Source organism: Rhinolophus hipposideros (genome assembly GCF_964194185.1).
Source record: "Rhinolophus hipposideros genome assembly, chromosome: 2".
Classification (NCBI taxonomy): domain Eukaryota; kingdom Metazoa; phylum Chordata; class Mammalia; order Chiroptera; family Rhinolophidae; genus Rhinolophus; species Rhinolophus hipposideros.
The window spans coordinates 99,884,468-99,911,078 of record NC_138048.1 but is presented as its reverse complement, the minus strand read 5'-3'; the positions used below and the strand labels follow the sequence as shown (position 1 = coordinate 99,911,078).

General features: G+C 44.1%; 1 protein-coding gene across 1 annotated transcript in view; it reads right to left on the bottom strand.

Annotated features, from left to right (window-relative positions):
- The window catches only part of HUNK (hormonally up-regulated Neu-associated kinase), a 99,964-nt gene that overhangs the window by 31,644 nt on the left and 41,709 nt on the right, over window positions 1-26,611 (bottom strand). The window contains exons 3-5 of the mRNA XM_081065251.1: window positions 18,579-18,634; window positions 13,321-13,456; window positions 622-749 (exon numbers count right to left, since the gene is read on the bottom strand). Of these exons, the coding sequence (XP_080921377.1) occupies window positions 622-749; window positions 13,321-13,456; window positions 18,579-18,634 (320 nt within the window). The remainder of the gene's footprint in view (window positions 1-621; window positions 750-13,320; window positions 13,457-18,578; window positions 18,635-26,611) is intronic.

The following is a 26,611-nucleotide window of genomic DNA, read 5'->3' as shown; positions in this document are numbered from 1 at the left end:
AACAAATTGTACTAATTTATTGGATCTGAAACCAAACCTTAATATAAACTGTTTACTGAAATGTGAACCAGCTAAAATTTGAGAATAGTTTCCAAACACACCTGATGATTCAGTCTAATCAAGTAACTGAATATATGCATATTTAAAAACTTTTGAACGGGCTCAAAAACTCAAATAGTGAAACAAATTACAGACCAAACTTGAATTCAACTAATATTTCTTTACAGTGAATAGACTAGGGAAGACACAATAGAAATGGGATTATAAACGCTCTTTTCAAAGTCCACATTATAATATGGTGAGTTTTCAAGCAATGAAGCCCGTAATTATTTTTCCAGGGGCGACTATAAGATCCTTCTCATAGGTGTGTTTAAAGCAGAAGGCAGAAGGAGGAAGTTAGGGGTTCAGAATTATAATGGAAAAGCAAAGGATTGAAGTGAGATGACAGGAGTGGCTATTTAGAGAAAGGAAACCCAACCACTCTTGAGACTAGTTTTAATACTGGGAAGAGACCTACAATCATGGATAAGCCCTAATACCCTTGCTGTAGCTTCAGATGGACCCAAACAGGATAATTGCCCCAGTCCTAAAGCCCTGAATCCAAAACAGCAAGTGCATTACCTGTGGAGAGCTGGGTGGGCAGGGGGTTCATTTCCTTGTCCACCATCTTCTGGTACAAAGCCCTCAGGCTAAAGGGCTCCACTGTGAAAGGCAGGGTCCCAGTCAACATGGCGTACATGTTCACACCTCTGAAAAGAGAGACACCAAAGCATGAGACCAGAAGGCCCTCGGGGAGAGGATGACAAAGAGGGCACAGGCGTGGCCCAGTTTCAGTCCTGTCACTGATATGTTGACCTCGAGAGGCCTCTTCATAGTCATCCTTCTAGAACCCTCAGCACCACCCTGAAGCAGCAAAAACGAAAGGCACACCTGTGGCGACGTGGAGACATGGACAATGGGTATGGAAGTAAGAGGTGTCTAGAGAGCTCCAAAAGCTGCCCCCCTGAGGTGAGGAAACCATTCCCCTTCCTTCTGGATGGAAGTCCAGACCATATTATGTGAAAAATACCTGGGAAATGTTAGGAACCTTCAATAAACGCAGAGTCTCAACATTATGTGGTTTTCTGAGTGTGATTTATAAGGTGGAGCCTGGAGGAGGCCAGACCCAAAAATACAGGGCAAGTCGCTGCATGGGAGAACAAGTCACAGCCTAGCCACACGCCCTGTAACCGCTCAGCCCTTTCAAATGAAAATCGTATACCAAAAACTGGTATTTTGCTCTTCCCTTGAATTCTGTTTTGGCCTGTAAGTAAAGAAATTCCTTGGAGGGGAGGGGTGTCTCCTTCCCATTCTTACTTTTTATATCATTGTTTATTGTGAGGTTCTGCCACCGAGCCGTGGCCCAGTATCTCTGATGTGGTTGAAATACCCTCTGACTGGGTTTAACTGCTTATGTTCAAAGCCAGTCTAGAGAACAGCAACATCTTCTTGGAGAATTTTTACCTTCCTGATGTATAAGCCTAATATCATTTTGATGAGATTTCCTGATGGAGATGAAATGCCTGCCTGCCAAGAGGCCTCAAGTGTTCAAAAGCGCCCTGGGGAATACGTTTTAAAAACAGGCAATAGGATTTCCAGTCAAAACAAATCCAATGAGACTGATTGAAATTAAGACCCTTGGGGCCCAATGCCACTGAGGCGCCTCTGAATTACAACACTCCAGACGATGGCAGGTATGGAGCCCACAGGCTCCAGCTAGAAATTATTCTCAAATTGCAGACAGACGCTAAGACCCAGTTCCTGCTCCATAACTCACAGTCTAGTTAGGGAGACAGATACATAAACATTCATTCCACAAATACTTGATGGCTGACTCTCTGTCCCGGGCAGGGGGTAGGGATGAACCAAACAAGGACCCACCATCTTGGATTGGGGGGGAGGGGACATAATCAACAAGTAAACAAAGAGATAAGCATAATCCTTTCAAGCAGCAATGAGTACAGAGGGAATAAGAAAATACTGACCTGTGTGCTTTTGACCACAGAGGAGTTCAACTAAGGGAGAAAGAGAACTACAATAAGGACCTGAAAATGGGAAACCTCTTACGGGGTAGTGCATGTGTGTGAACTTACATGGCTTTGGCTGCCTGAATGTGAGGAGGCACAAGACAAACTGCATAGGCCAAGAAATGGAGATAAGAATGAACACAGCCTACGCAAACCATTTAGAGCATTGTTTCCCTGTGTGTGTGTGTGTGTGTGTGTGTGTGTGTGTGTGCAGTGGAACACATTCCCCAGGATAAGTATCGATGTTGGGTGAATTAAAGTTCTATGGCCAAATAACTTGGGGAGTAGTCATCTGGTATTAAGCGGATTTAAGGGGCACAGAATTAGGGACAGGAGACTGTGGCAGTAAATCCAGCACGTTGCTATTACAGTTTGAGTGGGTGTGATGCGTGCAATGGAAAGAGAAAGGCAAATTAACGATAGAGAACTCTGAAGAGGATGTGGCAAGTTTCAAACTTGGAAAGCTGGAGGAACGGTGGTAAGAGTCACAGAACTGAGGAAGCTGGGGGGAAGAGCCAGTCTGGGGGCGGAGGCAAGGAATATTAGGGCTGGTTACATGTTTGAGAACCTACGATGCAATGCTGCATTTTGGAGGTGTTTGGAGGTCCTTGCTTTGGGGATTCTAGGAGATTGACAGAAGAAGAGTCTAAAAGGGACCCCAAGTTGTAGAATTTTTGCACTCAAAGGGGTCTTGGACACAAAGATTTTATGGAAACCCCTTGGAACATCCCACAAAGTTGCTGGAGACCACCAAACAGCCTCTGACACAAGCTGCTTCCGGTCTCCCAAATGTAGCCTCTCATCATTCCATTTGGGGCAACTCTATGCACGAGGAGGGGCTTCCCAATACTAAGTCAAAGTTTGCGTAGAACGTCTGCCCACTAGTTGCGGGACGAGCTCAGTGTATCCTGTCCCTGCTCATCTCCCTGTGCCTTAATCTTGGCTCTAACATTCATACTTGAGGCTGAAGAGGCTGGTACTTAACCAATAGCATATTTTCTGCAGGTAGGTGTTTTATAATACCCAACCCATACAGTGTTTCTCAAACTGAGGTACATTGACATAATCTCAGGAGTTCATCAGCTATAATTTCTATCTCCTGTTTGGTAATATACTGAACAAAGCTTTGTACACAAAGCCTACCCAGGGATATCAGATGACCACGAAACAACCACATACACCTTCCATTGCACACCCTCGATTTCAGAGCCTGCTTTTTTGCATTTGTTTACCAACACACAGCTTTTGCCAAAATATACCACTTTTGCTGTTCACACGCTGAGAAAGGAGGCGAGGTGGACTTCATTCATCCATGATGTTTCTGGGCTTATATCTGTGGCAAAGAAAGTGTCCTGCTGATGAGTAGTGCAATGGTTCCTAGACCAGGGGCAGCAGCATGACCTGAGAACTTGTTAGAAATGCACATTCGTGGGCCTTACCTCAGACCTGCTGAATCAGACACTCTGGGGGTGAGGCCCTGCCGTCTGTGTCTTTACAAGTCCTTCAGATGTTTCAGATGCACACTCAAGTCTGAAAGCCACCAGAAGAGTGCAAAGGGGTGCGAGAGTTGAGTGATCTCAGAACCGCCTGACCAGCTCAAAGAGTCCAGCCCAGTAGTGAGAACTACAGACTGCTCAGCAATTCAGTTCTCACAGGACAGCAGCCATGGCATGTAATTCGTGCTGCTAATTTGAGTATTTGGAGGTTTCTTTGGTCTTGGTTATATTTAACTTGTAAATTATTTTTGTTTTTTTTATTTGTACAGCGCCATAAATAAAATGCTCAATTTTACGTTTGTGAACATTGAGCAAAATTTAAATAAAAATAACAAGTCAAGAAGAGAGCTTACCAAGAATGTTCTTCCTTTACAAGAAGACTATACCACACTCAAAAAATTTCAAGAAAACTGCCCTACGACTTTTTATATGTCCCTTTATCTTTAGGGGACACAGAACTTCCTGTCACGGGTGGGGTGCATAAAATAGTGCCGAATGTTACAGAATGCTACCGTTACGTTATGGTAATGGCATGGGATTCAACTGAAGGAGCTCGATGAATGGAATATGGGGCCAGGAAACCAACTCTAAAACCTTTATGAAAGTTTCTTTCTTCAAGGAGTCCTTGAGACATCAAGTTTCTTATCTCCTTGTCCCCAACTGGCTGCAGAAAATGACAAAAATCTCAACTCACTGCCATTCTCTATTATCTGGCTGGGACCACACATAAAGGTAATACATGCTTCTCTTAAAAATGGTGCCAAGTAAACTCTGTCTGTGGTCAGACCAGGATTGAGCAAGTGGTTTTTATAGTAACTCTAACTGGTTATTTCACCAAACTGACTCCAGAATTCCACTTCTCCTGGAGGAGTTTATTGTCAACAAAAATGGTCACAAATCCTTAAAGAGGACCCACCTCTCTCATCCAAGGATCTCTCCTCTACAAAATGCGGATAATAATAATCCCTCCTCAAGTTGTATGAGGGTCAAATGCACTGAGTCATAGAAAAGACTGGACACTGTGCCTGGCGTAAATTCAGTGCCTGACACATGTGATCCAGGGATTCATCACAAAACTTCAAAAAACAATCGGAGAAAGAAGCTACAATTTGTATCTGATTGCCAAATAATAACGGAAGGCTAAGTTAACAGTCATGTGGTTCTAGGAGATTTTAAAAGGGAAACCAGATTGAGCATCTTTATTCCTCTCGCCTCAAGTTTTCATGTACCTTTCCTATCTGGATAAAGAGAAATCTAGTTAGTCCCTTTGGCCTTTCGGAAGTATGTGAGAATACCCAGGAAAAATGTGGAATGCAGTTTATAAATCTCTATAATCCCACAGAACTAGCAGGAGTTTCAAAACATGTTCAGAATTTCCTGATGTGTCTTTTGAAATATGGCCCAGAGAGGCTCTCTAGCTTCTCCATGGCACACATGGAGCCCCCAAGAATCAGAGATAGTTTTAAAGAAATAAAAGAATGAGACTCAGGGATGAAGGAGGGCAACAAGCAAATACAATTCGGGTTTTTTGAAGCAGAAAGACATATATGTGACACATGGTTGGGTGGAAGAAAATACTGGCCAGTTTGGAATACTCTGATGTCAAAAAAGAAAAAGTGACGCTGAAGGACAGCTGGAAGAAGAGGGGAAGGGCCCCAGGAAATACAAATGCAGGACCTTTGGGATTAAATCAGGAGCCAAATGATGGTCCTGATATTTAGTCTGACACACAAAAGTATTCCCTGGAGGAAATGCTGGGGTATCACCTGCCATCCCTGGGGAGGTCGGCCAGCAACCTTAACAAGACACGAGGGACAAAGCTTTCCTGGCAGGTGGAGGGTCTGATTACCAGTCCTCATAGGGCAGGGAGGCAGGATCCCCAGAAACTGCCCAGTTTATACCAGAGTGCAGCTGAGAGCACCTTCGCTAACACACCTTGCTTCTGTGTGGTTCTTCCAGAAAGAAACTGCCTTGGAAAAAAATTAGAAACAACTCTCTAGCTAAAAGCAACATCCTTCCATCTTTCAGTATCAACTTTCAATACAATTTCTGATTAAAGGTCTTCAAAGTAGAGTGGGAACAGATCCACTCATTTGGAAAATCTCAAACTTCATAATTGCTCCATAAAATGGTCTGTTTTCAGCAAGAAATTATTGTCATGTGAATTGTTAAAACATTTTTCCATTTCCTCTCTTCTTTCCCTTTCTATTTTAAATGCACATGTTAGGTACAAAAAATATGTCTTAGGTTTTATAAAAGTCCAAAGTCCTACACTACACAAAAGGAGCCACATGTCTCCTCTTTCCGTCTCCTTCTCCTGCCGTCCTTCATTTTAAGGGAGTCCAAATGGAGAGAAAATGTTATCTTTCCATACTTTATCCCTGGCAGTAGCTGACGGTTTCTGGTAGTATTTTTATGAAACAGAATCTGAGGCCTGGAGCAAATTCTCCCACTTGCCCTCCTGAATACCCAGGTCTAATATGGGCTAGAAACAACAGGGCTTCCCTAGGCCAAATTATCCTCCAAAGGGACAGCTCTGGGGACAGAGATTTTTCCCATGAAGTGAAAACAGATTCCTTGAGTCTGGGACGGTGGGCTGAGTGTGTTGTACACAACTCTCCATGAGGTACCCGGTCTTCACACAGACGTTTTGCCACCACCCCCGGCCCCCAGGTATCTCCCAAGAGAGCAAAGAACAGCTTTGGTTGAAAAAATGTTGCCTTTTCAATCTTTTGGGAATAGAACTCTCAATTTCCATTTTCTTTACACTTAGAGATGCACCGAAGTTCTCAAATGAGCATTATAATATTCTGAAAATAAAGTTAATTTTGATTCTTTTCATTTGCAAAGTACATCTGCATGTAAGGTTTTTCTTTAATTAACATATATGCCACTCTGAGGAAAAGTCAGTGAGCAATAAAAAAGGTTCATTGCACCAGAATGAATATTTTTGTTTTTGTATCTGAAATCTCAAAGTTCACTGGAGATTCAGATGTAAGTATTTCATTCATCTGGGTTAAAGGAAAGAAGTGAATGAGTTTAAAGGTATTTATATATGGTCTATATATGAAAATAATGACCATTGAGAATAAGAGAACACCCCCAAGACCCCAAGACAGAGTGCAACATTTCCCATTAACATGGGTAATTCCTGATTCACTAGAGAAGGAGGCTTTGGAGGCCCCATGTATGGGGAAGGGCTTTCTTTGCCAAGGCTTCCTTGAATGACAAGCTGGTTTTCTTCCTTAGTCTGACTCAGAAGTCTTGGGGAAAGGCCCTATCTGTCCTTCAAGCTCCAAAACCTCTGGAGAGGCGCGTTTACTTTTGATTTTGGACATGAACTCTTCATTCTGTTGTTGTTTCAGAGCAATAAAGAGGGATGCCTGACCCAGGGAGAAAATTGGTTCCATTTTCACTCTCTTTTTCAACAGCCTTTTAAATTAAATTCTCTTTGGGTTTTCCATTTCCCATTCTGACAGCAAAGTCGTGAGCACCAAACAGAAGCCTAACTATATCTCAGACACAACATCCCAAAGCAGTGGAAAATTAATCTCTTACAGAAGGCTCTGGAGTTCTACACTTTCTCAACGATTAAGAGCAGTAGTACCAGAGGTAATCACCTTTCTGCCTTTACATATGCTGTTCCCTTTGCCTGGAAAGTCCCCCTCCTCTTCTCCACCTGGAAAACTCCACCTCATCCCACAGGAACCGATTAAAGTAACCTCCGATGCCTTCTTGAGTTACCCAGCTGTGCAGCCGTATTGGTTCTCTGCACTGTGCCTCTCTTTGTTCATAGGTGAGACTTGCAGGTAAGGGGGTGTCTTGGTCAGCTTGGGCTGCCATAACAAAAAACACAGATGGGGTGGCTTAATCCACAGACATTTATTTTCTCACGGTTCTGGGCTGGAAGTCCAAGACCACGGGACCAGTATGCTCGGGTTCTAGTGAGAGCTCCCTTCCTGGCTTGCAGACGGCCACCTTCTCAATGTGTCTTCACATGTTGGAGAACAAGCAAGGTCTCTGTCATCTCTCCTTCTAAGGACACTAATCTCATCAAGGGGGCTCCACCCTCATGACCTCATCTACACCCAATCATCTCCCAAAGGCCCAGCCTCCAAATACCATCACGTTGGAGGTTAGGGTTTCCACAGATGAAATTGCAGGGCGATGCAATACCCAGTCCACAACAGTAGGTAAGTGTGTAGACTGCAAAAAAAAAAAAAAAAAAGCCACAAATTCCTTGCCAGTCCCCCCATCGAGGGGTGCAGACTATCTCTCCTCTTGATGCTGGGCTTGGCCATGTGACCAATGAGACATTAGCAAATGTGACACAGAAAAGTCCTTATGCGCTAGGATTTGCCCTCTTACTCTAACGGACTCTTCCACCATCATGTGAACAAAATTCTACGTATTTGTGTTTTTCTTTTGTTTCTGGTTTTCACGTAGCCAATCATTTATTATCTATAGGTGACAGCAATGACTGAGAAGTTGGTTTTATGATTGGAACACCTGGTGATCTCTGTTGGGTGGCTGATGGAGGCTTACACTCCGTTGGGTGAGAGATGACCAAGCATTCAGTCTGTTTCATTTGTCTATTAGCGAACTTGATTCAACAAAGGAACTAGTTCAGGCTTCCTGGCAAGATCAGGAGTGGTGAGTTTTTTACTCATCGGTTGACTTTTGACCTTTCCTGAGATTTCAGGATTTGACCAACAGAAATGTATCATTATCACAGTTCTGGAGGCTCAGAGTCTGAGATGAAGGTGTCGGCAGGGTTGGTTCTTTCTGAGGCTGGGAAGCAGAATCTGTTCCGTGCCACTCCCTTCGCTTCTGGCCGCTGCTGGCAATCTTTGGAGTTCCTTGGCTTGTAGGCAGATGCATTACCCCAGTCTCAGCTTTCATTGTCACGTGGCGTTCTTCCTCTCTCTGCGTCCAAATTTCCCCCTTTTATAAAGACACCAGCCATACTGGATCTTATGTTTTCATTTTAACTTGATGACCTCTGTACAGACCTTATCTCCAAATAAGGTCACATTCTGAGATGCTGGGCGTCAGGACTCCAACATATATTTTGGGAGGGGGACATAATTCAACCCATAACATTCTGCTACCCACCTGCTTACAATTTTCCAATGGTCTTTCACTAAGCTTAGGACGAAATCCAAACCCCTTCCCACACCTTCCCTGCCCAGGGCCTTCACACAGCCTTTTCTCTCTGCCTAGAGCCTTCCTCCCTGACACCTTCCTCTTCCTACAGCTAATTCCTTCTCATCCTTAGCATTGGGCTTTGAGGTCATGACCTCAGGAAGCCACCCCCCTCCTTGTTCCCACTTCCTCCACAGCAGTTACCACACTCAGTTTATAGCCTTTTAAAAATGTGTCGGCCCCACTAGACTGCAAACCCTGTTAAGAGGAAGTACAACACAGGAGAAGCCACAGAGAGTGACAATTAAAGGCAAAACCTAGAACCAAAACATCTCAGTCCAATCCTGGCTCTATCACACACTAGCTGTTATTTGGGCAAATGTCTAAGGCTCTCTGTGCCTCAGTTTCCTAATCTGTGAAGTGGGATAATGGGACATCCCCTTGAAGGTTTGTTAGGTGGATGAGATGAGCTCATCTGGGCAAAGCCATTGGAACACTACTTGTCACTCAGGTGGAGGTATGTCAGGGTTAACAAGGGTCACAACAGGCGCAGGGTCCCCCTGGGCGGTTTTACTCCTCACTGTGCGTGCACTCAAAACTCAGCACATGGCCTGACTCAGCAAACATTTGCCGAATGAACCAATCTCTGGTCAGCCGTATGTGGCTCACATAGCTTCCTATTATTTTTTTAAGCTTTATCACAGCTTCTACAAAGAGCCTGATTTATGCCATCCCCATGAACTGGGTATGGATCATGCAGCCTCATCCCCTAGGGAATGTTCCAGAGTTGCTCCAGGGAACCCTTGCGTATAAGAAAGAATAAAACATGGTCCTCCGTGGCTGAGCAAAGGTGAGCATCTCCACCTCAACTCCCCACCGTGGGGCCCCAGGACAGGGGCCCATGGGGCTGCAGTTTCTGGTCTACAGGGAGGTCCCACCTCGGCCTCCAGGGCTGTGCCATGATCAATTAAAGACCGATATGTGCAAGGTGCATTACCATTCAGCAAAGGCTTTCACATAGGTGACTTTGTAGCACCAGGACTAAGAATGAGGCCTGATTAGAGCGTTTCAGAAGACCTTCTGCTGCATGTCATCTTTTCGAAGAAAAAAAACAAAGATGCAATAAGTGGAGCTTAGCAAAGAACTGTCCAGCTGCCTCAGGAGCAGCCCAACCATGCCAAGTAACCAGGGGGGAGGAGGGAAGTGAGAGTCCAGGAGTCCTGGTCCTGGGTCACCTCCATCCTTCCTGCAGCTTCTCTCCACCTTCCCTCCTCCATGCCTCCATTATTTCTGGTTCGGGTTAACTGATAGGGACACAGCAAGTAGCGACGGGCCAGGTCCCTTTGTTTTAATCACGGGGCCCGAAACTGAGAAATGGAGCACCTGTGGTTACTAAATGCAGATCCTTCCCCAGGTCTAGGGACTTGGTAGAGGGATAGAAACAAGGTTGGAGCTTAAAACTGACCTTCAGACGGTGCTGCCTTTTGCAACCTGTGCTTTTCCTTTCCCTTTGCATTTCCCCAGACAGGACATAGGGTTTGTTCCTATCTTACAGCTAGCAGGAGAGGGGACAAGAGGCCCTACAGCTCTGACAACCCACAGGGCTCCTTCCTTCTACCACCACTTCTAGACTTTGAGGAGATTCCTGTTTCACCAGTTATGACTGGAAAGGGTTCCCTTCCATAGGCTTAGCCACACCACCATGACAACTGGTGACAACACCATATTGTCCAGTTCCCTTGAGAGTAAATCCTCAGGAGCAAACCTACTGCTCTCCAACCTAGCGTCCTCTTCCCTTTGATCACTATGTCTCCCATACCCCTCATCACCACAGTTACATACACCCCTGAATCTCTTGGTGGTTCAGGCTCTTCACTCCTCCACCCCGTTTTTTTGTTTTTGTTTTTGTTTTTTGGTGCACAAATTGTCCCTTTCATAGCTTTCCATTTAGCGTAAGTGAGTTCCAGAACTGTTAAGGAAAGAAGGTGATTATACATTCAAACATGCACACTCATTTATTCAATAAATATTTAATGAGGGAAATTATGGGCCAGACACTTCGGAGAATTCCGCAGCGTTGGAAGGGACCAATAATGGATTTCATTTCATGTACCGACTCTGGTCCATGGGGAGGAGCTGCCTGTGGGGCTGAGTCGAGAAGGATTCTCAGGCCCTTCTGGGTCCAGTATGGAGTCGGCTCAGCAATGCCAACCAAACGACCCAGGGCACCTCAACGAGAAAGCGTCCTCTGCCACTGCTGCCAGCTGCTACTCCCACCCACTCTGTGTGGCCCCAGCCACTTGGGTGAGTCCTTAGACCACACGCCCTCCATCTGCAGTCTCAACCACACCTCCTGTTGGGGGGCAGTGATAACCAGGCCCTCAAGCTTCAGGCTGTGCCCTGGGTACCAAGTACAGCTCCACAGTTTACAGACTGTGTGTGCCTCTGGCCTTCCTCCCATCAGTGTCCTGAGGGTCCGCGGGGATGATTAACCTGCTGCTCAGGAACAGAAGCTGATTCCTGACTAGCAGGTTTCATCCCCTGCTCACAAGCCAGGGTTCCGGGCAGAGCTGGCTCTTTCTGGGAGAGTTCAGGGAATTCTGTAGGCCTCAGACTCTCATTGGGTGCCTGGTTCCTCTCACTCTTCTGCCAGAAGTTCCAGAATTCCTCTCAGTTCTAAACCCTTGCACTGGTGACATTCCTCTGTTTGCTTCCTCGGTCAGTTATAGCCCCTGACCCTCCAGCTTCTGCTCACATGAATGACATGCTTGTCCCGCCCTCGCCTCCCTCCTCTCTTTTTCCTTTGTTTCCTTCCTTCCTTCCTTCTAGCCCAGGCTCTGTGCCAGAAGCTGCGGGATCTCTGAAACAAGGGGGGGTGGCTGCCCCTCGGCCTGCAGTACAAGAGGTTCCAGCAGGGAAGAATGGCCCAATGACCACAGGGTGACGGCCAGGAAAGCAGCAATCAGGGGACTTGAGACAGGGAGGCCTCCAAGCCACCTGCGGGGACAGGAGGGCTGCCCAGGGGGACTGCCCAGGGGGACTCTCATAAAACAAGAGGGAAAGGAAAAGGGGACAAGACCAGAAAACTGAATTCCCTGCTGAAGGAATTGTACATTCAATGGCTGAATCTAGAGGGAGGCAGACTGCGCTCACAGGACAGGAAACAGTGTGAAGTTAGCTAGAGAATGGACAGAGGGACATGAATTGAGAGGGAGAATGCTTCCACCGAGCCACTGGGGCCGAGCAAGGGCCACCTGCACCATATTCCAGATTTCGTATATCTTGAGACCCTAGAGACTGCCTGGTTTAAATCTCAGCTCCACCACTTGGTTCTGTGATGTTGGAGAATTTTATTACTTTCTCTTATGATCGGTTTCTTCTTCTATAAAACGTGGGTAATAGAGAGTAATGGTTTCATTGGGTTACCATGGAAATTAAATGACATAGGGCCTGCCATACACTATGCATGCAGTAAATTTTAGCTTTTCTCCAGCCTGGACAAGGGAAGTATAATGAAATGGAGAGAAGTACGGGAATTTCAGAAAAGTTTTGGATCAACACACTTCTGCTTCAAATTAGTCCCTGTCATCTCTAGCTTCGATATCTCAATCAGGAGCCCACCCTCTGTCCACCTGAAGCGCACTGGCCAGGAGTCTAGTCCCTACCCCGGTATCCAGGGCTCTGCATGGCTCCGGCACCGTTCACACATGATGATGAGAGGACCACGAAGAACCCGGATGCAGTGACAGGGCCCCTGCAGCAGCCCCGGCCTCCTTCCTCCACTGTTTACTGAGTGTACCCCTGGTGGCCCTCACCGAGCTGGACACTGGTGACACAGACCAATGGGGGCTCTACCATCCGGCAGCACCCTTTCCCATGCGGAAGTCAGACACTAAACAGATTAACAAACAAGAAAACCACCGGCTATGAGGTGCTGGAGAGGAAATGAAAGGGGTGAGGAGACGGAGTCTAGGGGATCATTTTGACAGGAAACTCAGAGCCGGTCTCTGCACTGGTGACACTGGATGTAAACCGGAATGTGGGAATGGAAAGGCCATTTGGAGAGCTGGGAAATGGCATTCCTGGCAAAGGAAACAGATGTGCAAAGCCCAGAGATGGAAGAGATGAAACAAAGGCTACTGAGTCCGAGGAACGGGGAGCAGAGGGTGGGGTAGGAGATGAAGAGGCAGGAGCGGGGGTGGGGGTTTGGGGGGTGAGGTGAGTCCTGCAGGGAGAGTGGCCCAGGCGCCCAGGCTGAGTTTATTCAGATGCAGATGGAAAGCTATGAGAGGATTTCAAGCAGGGGAAAGATATGAGTGATCCTGAAACCAGAGGCAAGTTCTGGAAGGACAGAACTTTGTTTGCTTATCTCCCCATCATCTAAATGAATTTTGGTAAAGGCAGTTTCTGGTAAAGGCAGTTTGGTAAAGGCAGTTTGTGGGCAAAGGACCAGAGGGACCAGAGGAGGAAAGCCGGGCCCCAAAGAATCACTGAATGTATATCCCAGAGCCGATAATATAATACATTCTCATCAAATATGCCGTTACTTCAAAAGGAAAGGGCAGCAGAGACAAAAGGAGGGAGCATTCGCTTTCATATGTTCGATAACTCACATGGACCAGACATCGATCTTGGGGCCATATTTCTTCCTGGCCAGAAGTTCCGGCGCGGCGTAGGCAGGGCTGCCACACTGTGTGCTGAATGGGTCCGAGTGGCCCAGGATCCCCGCGCAGTTGCTCAAACCAAAGTCTGTGAAGAGGGAAGGACACAATGGACTCCGAATTAGAAAATTGTGTAAATGAAGGGGGGAGGGACAGTGGGGCAGCCGGAAAGGAAACATTTTGTCAGGGTAACACATCATTTAATATCCAAAAGGAAAACCAGCAGCTGCAAACTAACCTCTGGATATGGGCCTCAAGACAAAAGAATGTCAGCTGGTGTTTCCCTGCCTTAACTGGAAACATTTTATATCAGGCCTCACTATAAAATCCAGCAAGCGCTAAAAGAATGTTGACCCGAAACATATTTCTATCAAATCTTGGAAATGAGTCATCCAGGAAAAAGAGAGGCTTTGCTTTCTAGGACTGAGGCAGGAAGCGAGAACAAGGAGAGGGCCTTGGAGTCAGTGACGCAGCTTCCGAGTGGTCAAAGGGGCAGGAGGGAAGGCTGAAGGAAGATGGATATTTCTCTGGCTGATGTCAGTGTCACCCCACGTGATACGATCCCACCATGTAGAGCTGACTTTTTCAGCTGAATGTTTTCATCTCATGCAAGTCTTTTAAAAATGCTCCCAATGCATGCAGCAACAAACATATGGGGATTTAAAGAGGGAAAAATATATATCCTCGGTGACTTAGACAATGCTGAATGCTGGCTGGAAAAAAAAAAAAGCCAGAAAGATAGCAGTGAGAACTAGACTTAAGTGACCTCATGCAGTAGCAGCTTTGTTCCTAGGTAATTAAGGCAACTGGAAAGAGGAAAGAGGAGCCCAAAGTATCTAAACGACCTGGGTCCATTCTGTTTTTTGTGCTGTGTTTACTTTTGATCTTAAAGACAGGTAATTAGAGAGCTTTAGTGTTCTGTCCTTATCTGATATCTTTCCTCAATCTTTGTTGAGCTCAGAATTAAGATCACGGTTCTTCCTTTGAACTTCAATGTAAATATTATGGGTTTTGGTCCCCAAACAGAAGACTGTCAGCCTTCTGGGCTGTCAGAAAGGGGCCGTGGTCAGAGACTAGCTCCAAGGCTTGAACAAAACCCTTGCACTTTCTCAACCAGCAGGATTTATATCTAATTGCACTATAACATGTCTCCACCTGCCACATGCACGACTGTTAGGAAAGCTGTGGGAAAGCTCAGGACAGGAGAAACACGGAATGGGGTTGCGAGTCCATGATGCTAGACACCATGGGTCCAGGTGCACCACGAAAAATTCTCCCAACAGTCATTGGGTTACGCTGTGTAATGACAGAGCTTTTCCAAACCCCATCTGGGCAGCGTGCTGAAAACTCTTCAAGGTTCTGAAAATCACCAAAGTCTCCAACTTAGGGTTGGAGATAAAAAATCAGAACCTACAACAGCGATTGGCAAACCAACCGAAAATGTTGCATGTTCACACATTTAACTCTTCCATTGCTTGTATGTTTTCATGATTCAATTTGTTTTCTCTTCACCTTCCTTCTCCTCTCTTCCTTTGTTCCCCACTCTCCCACCCCCACCCTCACCTGGCCCCCATTTCCTTTCTCCTCCACTCAGCCAGCACCAGTCAGCCTCATCATGACCTAGCCAAGAAGGCCCTTCAGGAACCAGCTCTCAGATTCCTATCTCAGGAGATCTCTGTTCAAAAGGCTCTCAAGGCTTCTGTTCTCAGGCCCCACCCTGTAATATCACTGCAGTGGGAGAAGGAGGGGTGTGTGAATATTTTTACAAGAAAAAAAATCATATTGAGCTTTACATTGGATGGGCTGTTGAAATGCTTTGGATTTGAAAGTCAACCTAAAGGAATTTTAATGAAACAACGAATGCATCAAGGGCACCCACTCTGGTGGAATGAAAGACAGCACCATGAACAAAGGTTACATTATTTAGGGCAACATTTTAAGAAAAAGTTCATCAGCAGCCACGTGAGAGGCCCAATCTCCTAGGAGTCTCAGAAAACTTATCTCTAGATTTCTGAGATTAAAACAAAGGACACCATTCCTAATCTCCACGGTATTCCTTCCAAAAACAGCAAAGAACTACCTCATTCAGTTCACTTCCTCAACTCCCAGAACCTGGGTCTATAATGAAGTACTTGATAGCAGACAGGGCAGGGCAAGCAAGATAAGAGGCCAGATCATCCCACACTGTTCCCAGGCAAGCTTGGGAACACAGTCTTGCCTTGTCTTCAGCACAGTTTCAAGAAGATAAATTAGCAGAGGGTTTGGGTAGTGGAGGAGATAAAATCTGCATTTTAATGACTTACGTTGACCTAGCTGAAAGGGTTTAATTTAAAATATATCGTGGAGCAATAACCAGTACGTTGCACATTCGTAATTGTAATTATTAAAAATTTACACATATGCCTATAATTAGAATTGTGAAACCGGAGAGAAGTTCCCAGTAATGTCACACAAGTTGGCCTCAATTTGATTTGGTGAACACATAAGCCAATTATTACTCAATTTTCTGAGAGCTGAAAAATGAATCTCAAAAAATACCCAACTGAATGCTGCTTTGGAAAACTGAAGTGCCACATTGTTCTAAGTTGTGGCTCTGACGTTTTAAGATTATACTAAACTATCAAACATCAGACTGCTTTGTTTCTGAAGGGAAAAATCCTGATGATATCAAATCTGAGTCCCGGTTAATTCTAGTTCATTTGAAACATGGCTCACAGGACTTCAGTAAATTTATTTAAATCAACTTATTTCAAAGAAAGAGAAACTATTAGAAGAAGTGGTAATAACTATAATCAACCTTGGAAAAACAACTGGGTAAAATTCCTTTGAAGAAAAACGTTCAAAGGGCTTTCAAGTTGCAAAAAGACCGTCCTAGAGACATTTATCCAAATTGCCCAACCCAGGGGCAAGAAAACCCACAAGACACCAGGATGTCCTTCCCTCCAGCACCTTCCCTTCCCTCCTTAGCCTACTCCATATATGAAAAAAATGAGGAAATGCAGATTCTGCTAAACAAAATGCAGTTTCCAGTTGCCCTGTGGGGTGGTACTATGTCTTCTTTGATTACAAGAATGAGTTAGGGCTCTTTGGTTTTATCTGGTCAGGACAGAATTGGAAGGCACATGAAAAGCTCTAACAAAAGGAAATCTAATTATCAAAGCCTCCTTTCCAGTAGTTTTGGGAATTCTGGTTTCTGACAGGCCCATTTTGGCTCAAAAAGCTGAAAGGCCTGTTTGGGACCCAACCCAGCTGTTGCCAAACTGAGAGGCGAAGACTCAGGGGCATTCGAATAAAACAGTTCCTGGTACCCAAAGAACCACCATTTCAGTCACATCAAGGGGAACGAGGGCTCAAGTTTAGGTCCATCATTTCTTCATCTTATTTGCACAGATTTTGTTATGTGGCCAACCTGTAAGCTACTTATAAACGCATCCACCATTTACGGTGATTGGTTCCTCTAGAATCTTCTCAGCAAACTTCTCACCAATGAAAGGTCTGTGCTTTTCAACACTGTTTATTCGCCAGTACATTTCTAGTTTGATAAATGGTCATCTAGAGCTATCCCTTGGGGAGAGAGAAGAGAGGGTAAGCATAGAGGCAGATGGGGGTGGGGGTGGGGCAAAAATGGAAGGAAAGAAAACAGTATGGGCAACGCTGTAGTGGGGTGTGAGAGCCCCCCAGTGGGCTGCACTTGGCTAGAATCACCAGCCTCAGTCTGGATGATGCACGGGGGAAATGAATTATTCCAACTTTTACAGTAATGGGCATCCGATCTTCACACAACCTATTCGCTGACAATCTCTGTGCTGTTAGGGAAACTCTGTCCCGGTCACCTCCATGTTTTCCGAAGACAAGTTACAGGTCCCTCCTTGCCTCCATTCTTCTTCCCCCACTCAGACGTGCCTGTGTTAAATACCACAGACCCTGGAAATGAGGACCAGAGAGACATCCTGCAGGCATATGACCATCTGCCTTGTCTAATGCCGCTGTATTTGGTCCTCAAGACAACTAAGATGCAACAGTAAAGCAATTTGATCAAAAGAAAACTCTTTGAGTTGTCCAAGAATATTCTAAGAATACATTCTTTAAAATCTTTTTTGGGAAAAAAATTGGTTTCCTCTTCATTGTTAATCTAACAATGAGTGTATTCGAACACCCGTCAAGGGTCACCCTTGGCTTAATCACCCAGCCAAGGGTCTAGAGTCCCCAAAGCCCCTTGCCTGGTACTGGGTTAAGAGCCAACTGAGATTCCAAAGTATCTAATTGGTCATTTGTGTAATATATTTAGAGAGTCTTGAGTTTTCAGCATGTGCCACACAAAATTTCCTTCTTTAGTACAAAAGTTAAATTCACAAATTTCTATTGCTCCTTCTCTTATCCCCAAATAGAAAAATCTTTTTCAAGCCATTGAGATGGAAGAAATTCCTTGCACTTGAGGTGGAAAAAGAAAGAAAAGAGAAACATAAAAGACGGTGCCGTCTAACATCTGGGTAAAAGTGATGCCCTGGAAATTTTGCCAAGAGCCATCACTGAAGTAAACTAAAATGGAATTCTTCTGGACAAGGAGCCACAGAGTGAATTCGCTTATGGACTCTGAATTGTGAACTAAGTATGACTCACTCTTTCTTGGAACTTCGTTCTGATCAGTACAGACCTCTAAATTATCCCACTGTGGGGTTTCTCTCTGCACAACCACCATTGTACTACGGGGCTTGGACAGATTATATGAAAAAAAAAAGGTAAAGTGTGTTTCTCCTTATTTTGGTACGTCTACATTCATTGAAAAGTGAAATAAGACATAACTAAGCTAAGGGCAACACTTCTGAACCAAATTATTTCCCCCTCTTTTTACTAAGTTTTATGGTGAATCCAAATAAAAATAACCCCTCTAAAAATTCAGGTCTATCTGAATTTATGGAGAGGCTGAAGCTTGAATAACACAAATAACATATAAGCAACCTTTGGTGGGTACAGCATTGGAGCTTCCTAATTATGTTTAAATTATTACTAAAATTAATTTTCATTTTCAAAACCATTATTAAATATGGGAGGTAAAAGGAGGTGATCTAGAAGCATTGTCTGGGGATTAAAAATAGACAAGGAATAATTTTCTAAGCCAATAATCCAGAAATAAATAACTGAGAATTGACAACATAATACTTACAGGATAATCCTGCTTTAAAACAAACAAACAAACAAAAAAATCATACCAATCAGCTTGATATTATTGTCTTCATCCAGCAGCAAATTTTCTATCTTCAAGTCTCTGAAACAAATACAACCACACAACATTTTAGACAGGCATTTGAAGCAGTGGGATAACACTTTGCTTCTGAGGAAAACGAACGGTTTGAGAGTCACTTTGAAGCTTTCTGCCCAAACATGCACACTCCAGAAGTAAATGTTTATAAAACATGGTCTAGTTCATTGTTGCAGACTTTAAAAAGCTAGAAGATTTCAGAGAAGACCAAGAACACTGAGGGCAGAACAAATCATGAAAACTTTCCAGAAGAAGTGGGATTAAAGCAGAAACCTGAGAGTTAAATAGAACTGGGGTTAGGAGACAGAGGAAGACCTCATCAAGACAGGTGCTACCTGAACTGCCAGGGAAATTACAAATGTGCCACATGTCGGTGAGATGGTGGGCAACGCCAGCCAGAGTGAGAAACAGATTTGGGAAAGCAGTTTAAAAAAATCAAAACGCAGATATAATTTGTCAGTCCTTACAGCTTCTATGCGTGGAGTCCAAATGTCACCCACAAATTCGCCGGTGATAATAATTGATCTCTTTAGCAAGCAGATATTCTGGTGAGCAGACAAATGGAGCCCAAAGATGTCAGGGTCCTAATCCCTGATGTTATGCCTGACTATATGGTAGTTAACGTTACAGGATCACAGGGAATTAAGTTTGCAGATGGAATGGAGATCACTAATCAGATTATGGGTGTCTGCAATCATTGATGTGGAGGACAGGAGGAGGTAGGAGAGAAAAGCACTCAGGATCATGCTGAGTGTGAGGTGTCTGTGGAATGTGTGCCGAGGACTATAAGCTTCTTGAGGGCAGAAGATATGCCTCACTGGCTTACCACTGTACCCCAGTACCTTTGCACATCCCAGCTACTCAGTAAATAATGAATCTACATTATTACCAAAGAGATCGTTTTGGATTTCAGAAAAGAAAAAAACAAAATGTGGGCAAAAGCATATATTTGGTCATCAAAACTATCTAGGTCAATGACTAGAAGCATCTTAAGTGGTAGCCTGTGAACTCACACACACCGTGCATATTAAATATGTAAGAATATTCTTCTCTTACACACACACACACACACACACACATGCTTTCTTCCGTTGTTTGGAAACACAGCATTCTTGGTCCAGCTTTTATTTTCTTACTTTTGAATAGAGACATTGGCAAAAGAATTTAGTTTTTACCCCTTATCTCTATTGCAAGGAAAGGAATAGCATAATCGTGATAAACAAACAAGGCGACGAATAGCACTACGTCCAAGTCCTGAGACAAAAGGAAGCAGTTGGGGGACGATCATAAATGGCAGAGTGGAGTCCCATTTAACAGGGACAATCGCTCACAGTTCCGTCCCAGCACCACTAGCTCATCCCATTTTCCACGAGAAGTTCGACATCTGGATTTGATCCCGGTTTTTAAATGTTGGCAACAAATTCACATTTACAACAATAATAACAACCACACAGAATGGGCCAACTTTGCAGGCGAGATTTGGCCTGCAGACCACCAACGTTCAAACTCAGATGAAGCTGAGCCTTGAAAGGACAGAAGGTTGCCCAGGAGGAGGGTAGAGAATGGTTGGGGGAAGGTCCAGGACAACACGCTGGTGAGGGAGGCAGACACAGGGAGCAGACTGGGGGAGAACAACGGGGGAGCTGTTGTCATGGGAACCACCAAGGGCAGCAGGTCAAGGTGGGAAGAAGAGGTAAGGACTCAAGTGCTGACAAAAGGTGAGCTCTAAAACGTGTCTCAGGAATTTCAACATTGGAAGATGGGTGGTAACCTGAAGCCTGGACAACTGGATGAGACGGGGAGATCTGCATTGAAACTTGCAGCTACCAACGGAAGGAAGAATTCTGTACCTTCACGTCAGCTCAAATAAAACAATACACAGAATATGTTAAAATGATGACACCCTTTAAAAGGGATCGCATATGTCCAAATGCAGGGTGACCCCAAATATAAGGTGATCCCCCTACTTTTCCAGTGGGAAGACCCTGCCCTCAGAAAAAGATTTTTGGAAAACACAAACACATAATTTTTAGAAATGCAATGGAACTATCAAATGGCTACTTATGCTATTTATCTATGAAGCTGTACCATCATACTTAAGAGCATATACTACATTGATAATATAATTAACTTCAGAAATATTGTTCCCACACCATCACATTTTTATGAAACAATTTTATTAAAACTTGTCACAGGCAGGGCGAGGATGACAGAGTCATGGTATAGTGTTTCCAGTGTAACACCATCTTCAAGTTGACCGGATAGTTGAGATTTAAGCACTTTTTGAAGCTGTGTATGACGCACTTGCTGGATATCATATCCCAAGCTATTTAAATAATAAGTACCCACTAAAAATTTCTATAAATAACCGCTCAGTGATTTGTTTTTAGAGTGATCTCACAAACCCTGGCTAGCAATGGTGAGGCCATGTCCCTGGAAGTTATTATGAAAGCCACGTAAAAGGTTGTTTTTTTTCCCTTCCTACTGGTTTCCTTCGGTGACTTCTCAAAGCACCCAAAGTCATCAGTGAGTCAAGTCAAGGTCAATGGGTCTTCTCCAGCTAGTCCTTTGTTGTTGAAAATAAAGTAATTGAGATTATGCCCTCATCCTACGAGTGACTTTGCAAGGACTCTGAAAGGTACTTTCTCTTTCCTTAGGATACTTAGGACATGATTTAATCCTGACCTTATATTCAAGCATATTCATTTAATTCCAATATACAGTACACACATACACACACAAAACAGTGCATCAGCAATAGCCTGAACTGTGATTCTGTCAAACCCTATTATAAAGCAGCAGCACTATTGAAATCTAAAGGAAGGCCACAGTTTGTTTCCAGCAAAATTAAGCCTCTTTCCCTGGAAAGAGTGGAAGCCCCGCTGAAGCATCGAGAAAGTTGGTTCGGAACAAATATTGGTTCGGAGAAAGTTGGTTCGGAACAAATACTATGGAAAAAAACAGCTTTAAAATGCAAGGTAAAAGAGAGCCACTGCCAAGAATAATAAAACTAAGTGAGATAATTCTGGGGCCACAAAAGCCTAGAGAATATCACAATGATTAGAAGAATGATATAAATGGAAGACTAAAAATAAGAGGAAATGCAAAAGAAAAAAAAACATCCACTTTTGAAAATTGGGGAGATGTCATAAAACCAAAGGAGGAGGTATAAAAAATGTAATTATTAGGCAAAATGAGAAAAAATAAATCCTTTAAAAGTCACTGTCTTCCCATCCACTGCATCCCATACTCACCCCAGGCCCCTAGGGAAAATGCTCAGAGCAAACCTGGTTAACCAGGGGTTTTTACCCATACATTACCTTTCTGTCAAGGTTTGTAAAAGATGCCAGCAATCACCAATCTGACTGCCTAGAGGTTCCATGACTAGTTAATAGTTAGAGACTAACTAGCTCCATTAGTCTCTGTCCAGATCAGTATACCTAATCTACCCAAATGAAAGGAACATTCGGCCTCTTTCAGCTTCATTTATTTCCACCTCCTGCTTTGTCTTTTGAAATATGTCTGGAAGGAGGGGGAAAACACTTTCCTTTGGACTCTGTAGGAAAACAGGCTCTAAACTTACATTTTTAAAAGTAGCTTTTGCCTATTTACCCAAATGAGTTGAAAATTGATAGACATGGATGTTTATAGCAGCTTTATTCAGAGCTGCCAGAACCTGGAACTGCCAAGATGTCCTTTGTAGGTGAATGGATCAGCAAACTTCGGTACATCCAGATGATGCAATATTATTCAGAGATAAGAAGAAATGAACTATTAAGCCACAGAAAGCCACGGAGGAAACTCATACACATGTTTCTAAGTGAAAGAGGGCGGTCTGAAAAGGTGAAGTAGTGTATGATTCCCATTATATAACCTTTTTGAAAAGGCGAAACTATAGATAGTAAAAAGGTCACTGGTTGCTAAAGGTTGGGAGAGGACGGGGAAGATGAATAGGTGGGCCACATTTTTTCTTAAGGTGATGAAATTATTCTTTATGATACTTTGACAGTGGCTACATGGCATCATACATTTGTCAAAACCCATAGAATGTACAATATAAACAGTACCCTAATGAACCCTAATGTAAGCCAGTGACCTTAGTTAATAACACTGTGCCAATGTTGGTTCATCAGCTGTAACAAATGGACTGCACTATCATGTGACATTCATAATAGCAAAACATCGTGGAACGAGGTTGGAAAGGATGTGGAAACTCTGTCATTTCAGCACCATCTTTCTGTAAACTTAAAACTGCTCTAAAAAAATAAAGTCTATTAATTTTTAAAAGTAGATACGGGGTATTTTTCCCTTTCCTAAGAGATGACTACTAGGAATGGTTTGGCTACAAACAAGCACCTCACTCAGGAAATTCATTGTGGAGCAGCCTTACCAGGCATTTCAATTAATTACCAGTCCATTCAACACAGCGGGCCACTCAGACCCTCTGCCCCACTACTCAACGATGACCAAAGAGGCCAGAAATGATCCCAAGAGACCACAAAATTGAGAGACACCTTCACAAATAATAGAAAAGGATGAATTTATTCATAAGGTTCAGTGTTAGTGTGTTACCACGTACCTTTAAAAAATAAAATACTGGTAGGCCTGCGTTATCCTGAAAACGTCCCTTTGGTTTCACATGTGGTCTGTGTGAAAGCATGATGTTTACTCTAGCTCCATCCCAGAGAGTAAAATATTGGGCTCTATTAAGTGGCAGATTTGCCATATGGGAAGGAAGGTTTTGACAGCTGACCAGTTTGCACTCAATGACAGAGGCAATGCTCAATTTCACATTAATGCTCCTTGATCGGATCGATCACTATGGGGCGGAGGGACACATAGGAAGCTCTTCCTGCATGGTCTTGGGGTGCAGAGTTCCTTCCTGTGCCAGGACGTTCAGGGTGAACTTATAACTGAGAACAAATGGGAAGAAGAAAATGGCCCCTGGATGGAGGGGAAGTAGGTTTGCCTTGGCCAAAGGAGCTTCTAAGAAGAGTGAAGACAAGTAAGAAAGGGAATGGGGTACACCCTAATATAGCAGTGCTGGATCGAGTTCCCAGGATGAGGGAGTGGGGGCCCCATATGTTGGAAACAAAGGAAATGTCCATGAAGAGGGCGCCCAGGGAGAAGAGCCACCACGGGCACAGTCACAGAGGTTTCTGGCCCCTTCTCTGCTAACTGGGCAGTTCCAGGGAGAATTGCCCAATGGGGTTCTCATCAAGGCCCTCGACAGACCTGGCACTGGGTCGAGTTTTCTACTCTGCTTGGCGCGGTGGGTGGAGGGGAGTCAGAGGTTGAGAGAGGGCTCAAGGGGAGAGCCCTAATCACCAGCCCTTTGTTTTAGGTTATTTCAAAAGAACAAGCTCAGACAAGCCACGACTGACAATTAAAGATTCACCCACAAGCTACCCCTCGCCCTCCTCTTCTACCCGCCTAAACTTTCCTTGCATTTCTTTAAAGATGGTAATCTCTAAGGTTTGGAGACTGGCCACAGTGAACTAGCCACAATTAGGAGGGGAGAACCCCATTGCCATAACAAACATAATGGTGCCCAGTGGGGGCGAAGCCGCTGCTTGGACCCTGCAAAGAGGCAGGCAAGAACAGTACTGGGCAGTGGGGAGCGGTAATGTGTGTGTGTGTGTGTGTGTGTGTGTGTATACACCTGTGTGTGTGTACACTTGAGTGTAGGCACACTCAGGTTTGTGTGTGTATATTGCAAATGCATGAACATTTGTGTATGTGCAAGTATGTGAATATGCATGCATATGGGAATAGTATGGGTGTGCACATATGTGGGTATGTATGAAAGGGCACATGTGTGGATACGTGTTGTGGTGTGTATGCCCCCATGTGGGAGTACATGTGTGTCCGTGTGCACACATGCATGTGTACACACACTCATCTAGAATACTGGGATGGAAATGAAGGAGAGTTTCTTCGCAGGTTTCACCAGGCCATGCAGAGCCCAGCAGTGAAGGTCAAAGGTTGGGCCTCTAACAAACCCAAATAGACTGAGGGGCAGGGACTCAAGAGAGAGCCTGGGGGAGCCACTCAGGGTTGAGACCCAACATGAAAGTGAGGAACTGAGTGGCATAAAACGGAGGCCGGAGACAACCAGGATTCAAGGGAAGGGAGAGAAGGACAGAGTGAGACTTAGAGAAGCTAAGGGGAAGACTCAAGTGGAGAAGCTGAGCAAAGGCTCAATGTGAAACAACATGGCGGCCTGGGGAAGTGAAGAAAGACAGGCTCTGGAGTTGGTTCTCTCTATACTGAACACTGACTGGCCCTGGGCAAGTCACTTAAACTCTGAGTTTCTGATTCTTCTTTGAAAAATGGCCTCAAAAGATGAGGTTACCTGGCAGGGCCATTAGCAGGAGGAAATGAGAAAATGAAGTTTGCCTAAGAGTTTTGTGGGCCACTCCAGGCTAAACAAATGCTAACAGAGAAGAGGTGAGAGGTGAGGATAATAAAGTTAAAGATTCTAAGACAAGTGAAGGGGGAGATTCCAGAAAGACTGAAAAGGGGTGATTAATTTGGTGATAAGCAGAAAAAAACAGTATTTGGGGGCATTAGTCCTCAAATGAAAGGTTAGAGATAAGGGGCCCAGGGATGGCTAGACCAAACTCATATAGGATCAGGTCTGGGGGAGAAAGTTCTGCCTGTGGAGATGGGCACAAGATAAATTTTAGTAATAAGCAAGAATACAGCATCCAGGAAAAGCACATAACTCCCCAAGGAAATAAACATTTTGCAGTGAAAAATAGTTTTTTGGGGTTAGGTTTTTATCTTCAAAGGCACTGTATTAAAACCAAATGATTTTTTAAGCTTTGATTTATTTGTAATATGGGCAGTTTGGTAAAACACAAGAATAATTTGTTAAGCATGCACCTGATTTTATTTATTCAAAACAAAACCTTTATTGAGGTCCTCCCAATGCTCCAGAAATGAACTGGGCTAATAAAATGAAAGAGCTATTCATTCATTAAAAAGATGTCACTCTACAAGTTGTGACCTGAAAAACAAACCAATTGGTACTAAGTCAATGGAGATACCTCCTTGAAATTCCAGGGAAAATATGGAATATTCCAGAAAGAACATGGACTGGCTACCAGAAAGCTTCCACCCCAGCGCTAACATTGACATTAGCTGTATTCATTCGATTTCCCTTCATTCATTCAACAAAGTGCCCACTGAGCTGGGCACTGGGCTAGGTTGTGGCCTGTGCAGAAGACATATCAAACAAGTAAGTTATGTGAAAAGTGCTTGGAAAGCAGAGTGCTGTGGCGTGTCTATAACCAGGGGCTTAGCCTGGAGGGCCTCCTGGAGGAGGTGATCTTGGCGCTGTGACCTGAAGGATGAGTAGGATTCAGCCAGACAAAGATGGCAAGGGCAGTACAAGTGTAGAACAGCTGTGCGGCCTTGAGCACAACTAACTCAGTCCCCAATGTATAAAATAAATGACATGAAACTCAGTAATAATTACATGTAGTCAGACCAGACGGTCCTCGAATAACATCATGTGGTTCAATGCCCTTTGTAACATTGTAGGAACTTAATTCTTGTTTGTATCAATTTGTTTATGGTAAAGCTGGTTTTGTTATACGTGGTCTCACGTAACGTCACAGAACTTACCCACAGCATTAAATGAGGGCTTGCTGTACTTTCTGAGTATCTCGGTATCAAGCACTTTAGATGAATGGACTCACTGAATCTTCCCAACAACCATATGAAGTGGACAATCCTTGATTTCTATTGTGTAGACGTGAAAAGAGAGGCCCGGAAGCCTGAGTGATTTGCCTGGTGGCGCTTTGAAGCAGTAAAAGCTGGCATGAGGACACAGGAGATCTGTCTTCAGAATTCACTCTGCTGACCGCTGTACACTCCAATCTACAAAGCTGGTGAACTAGAGTTTTGTAAAATCTCACATTTCCATCGTACTTTTTAAAACCCAATTAAACACAGAATATTTGATATATATAACCA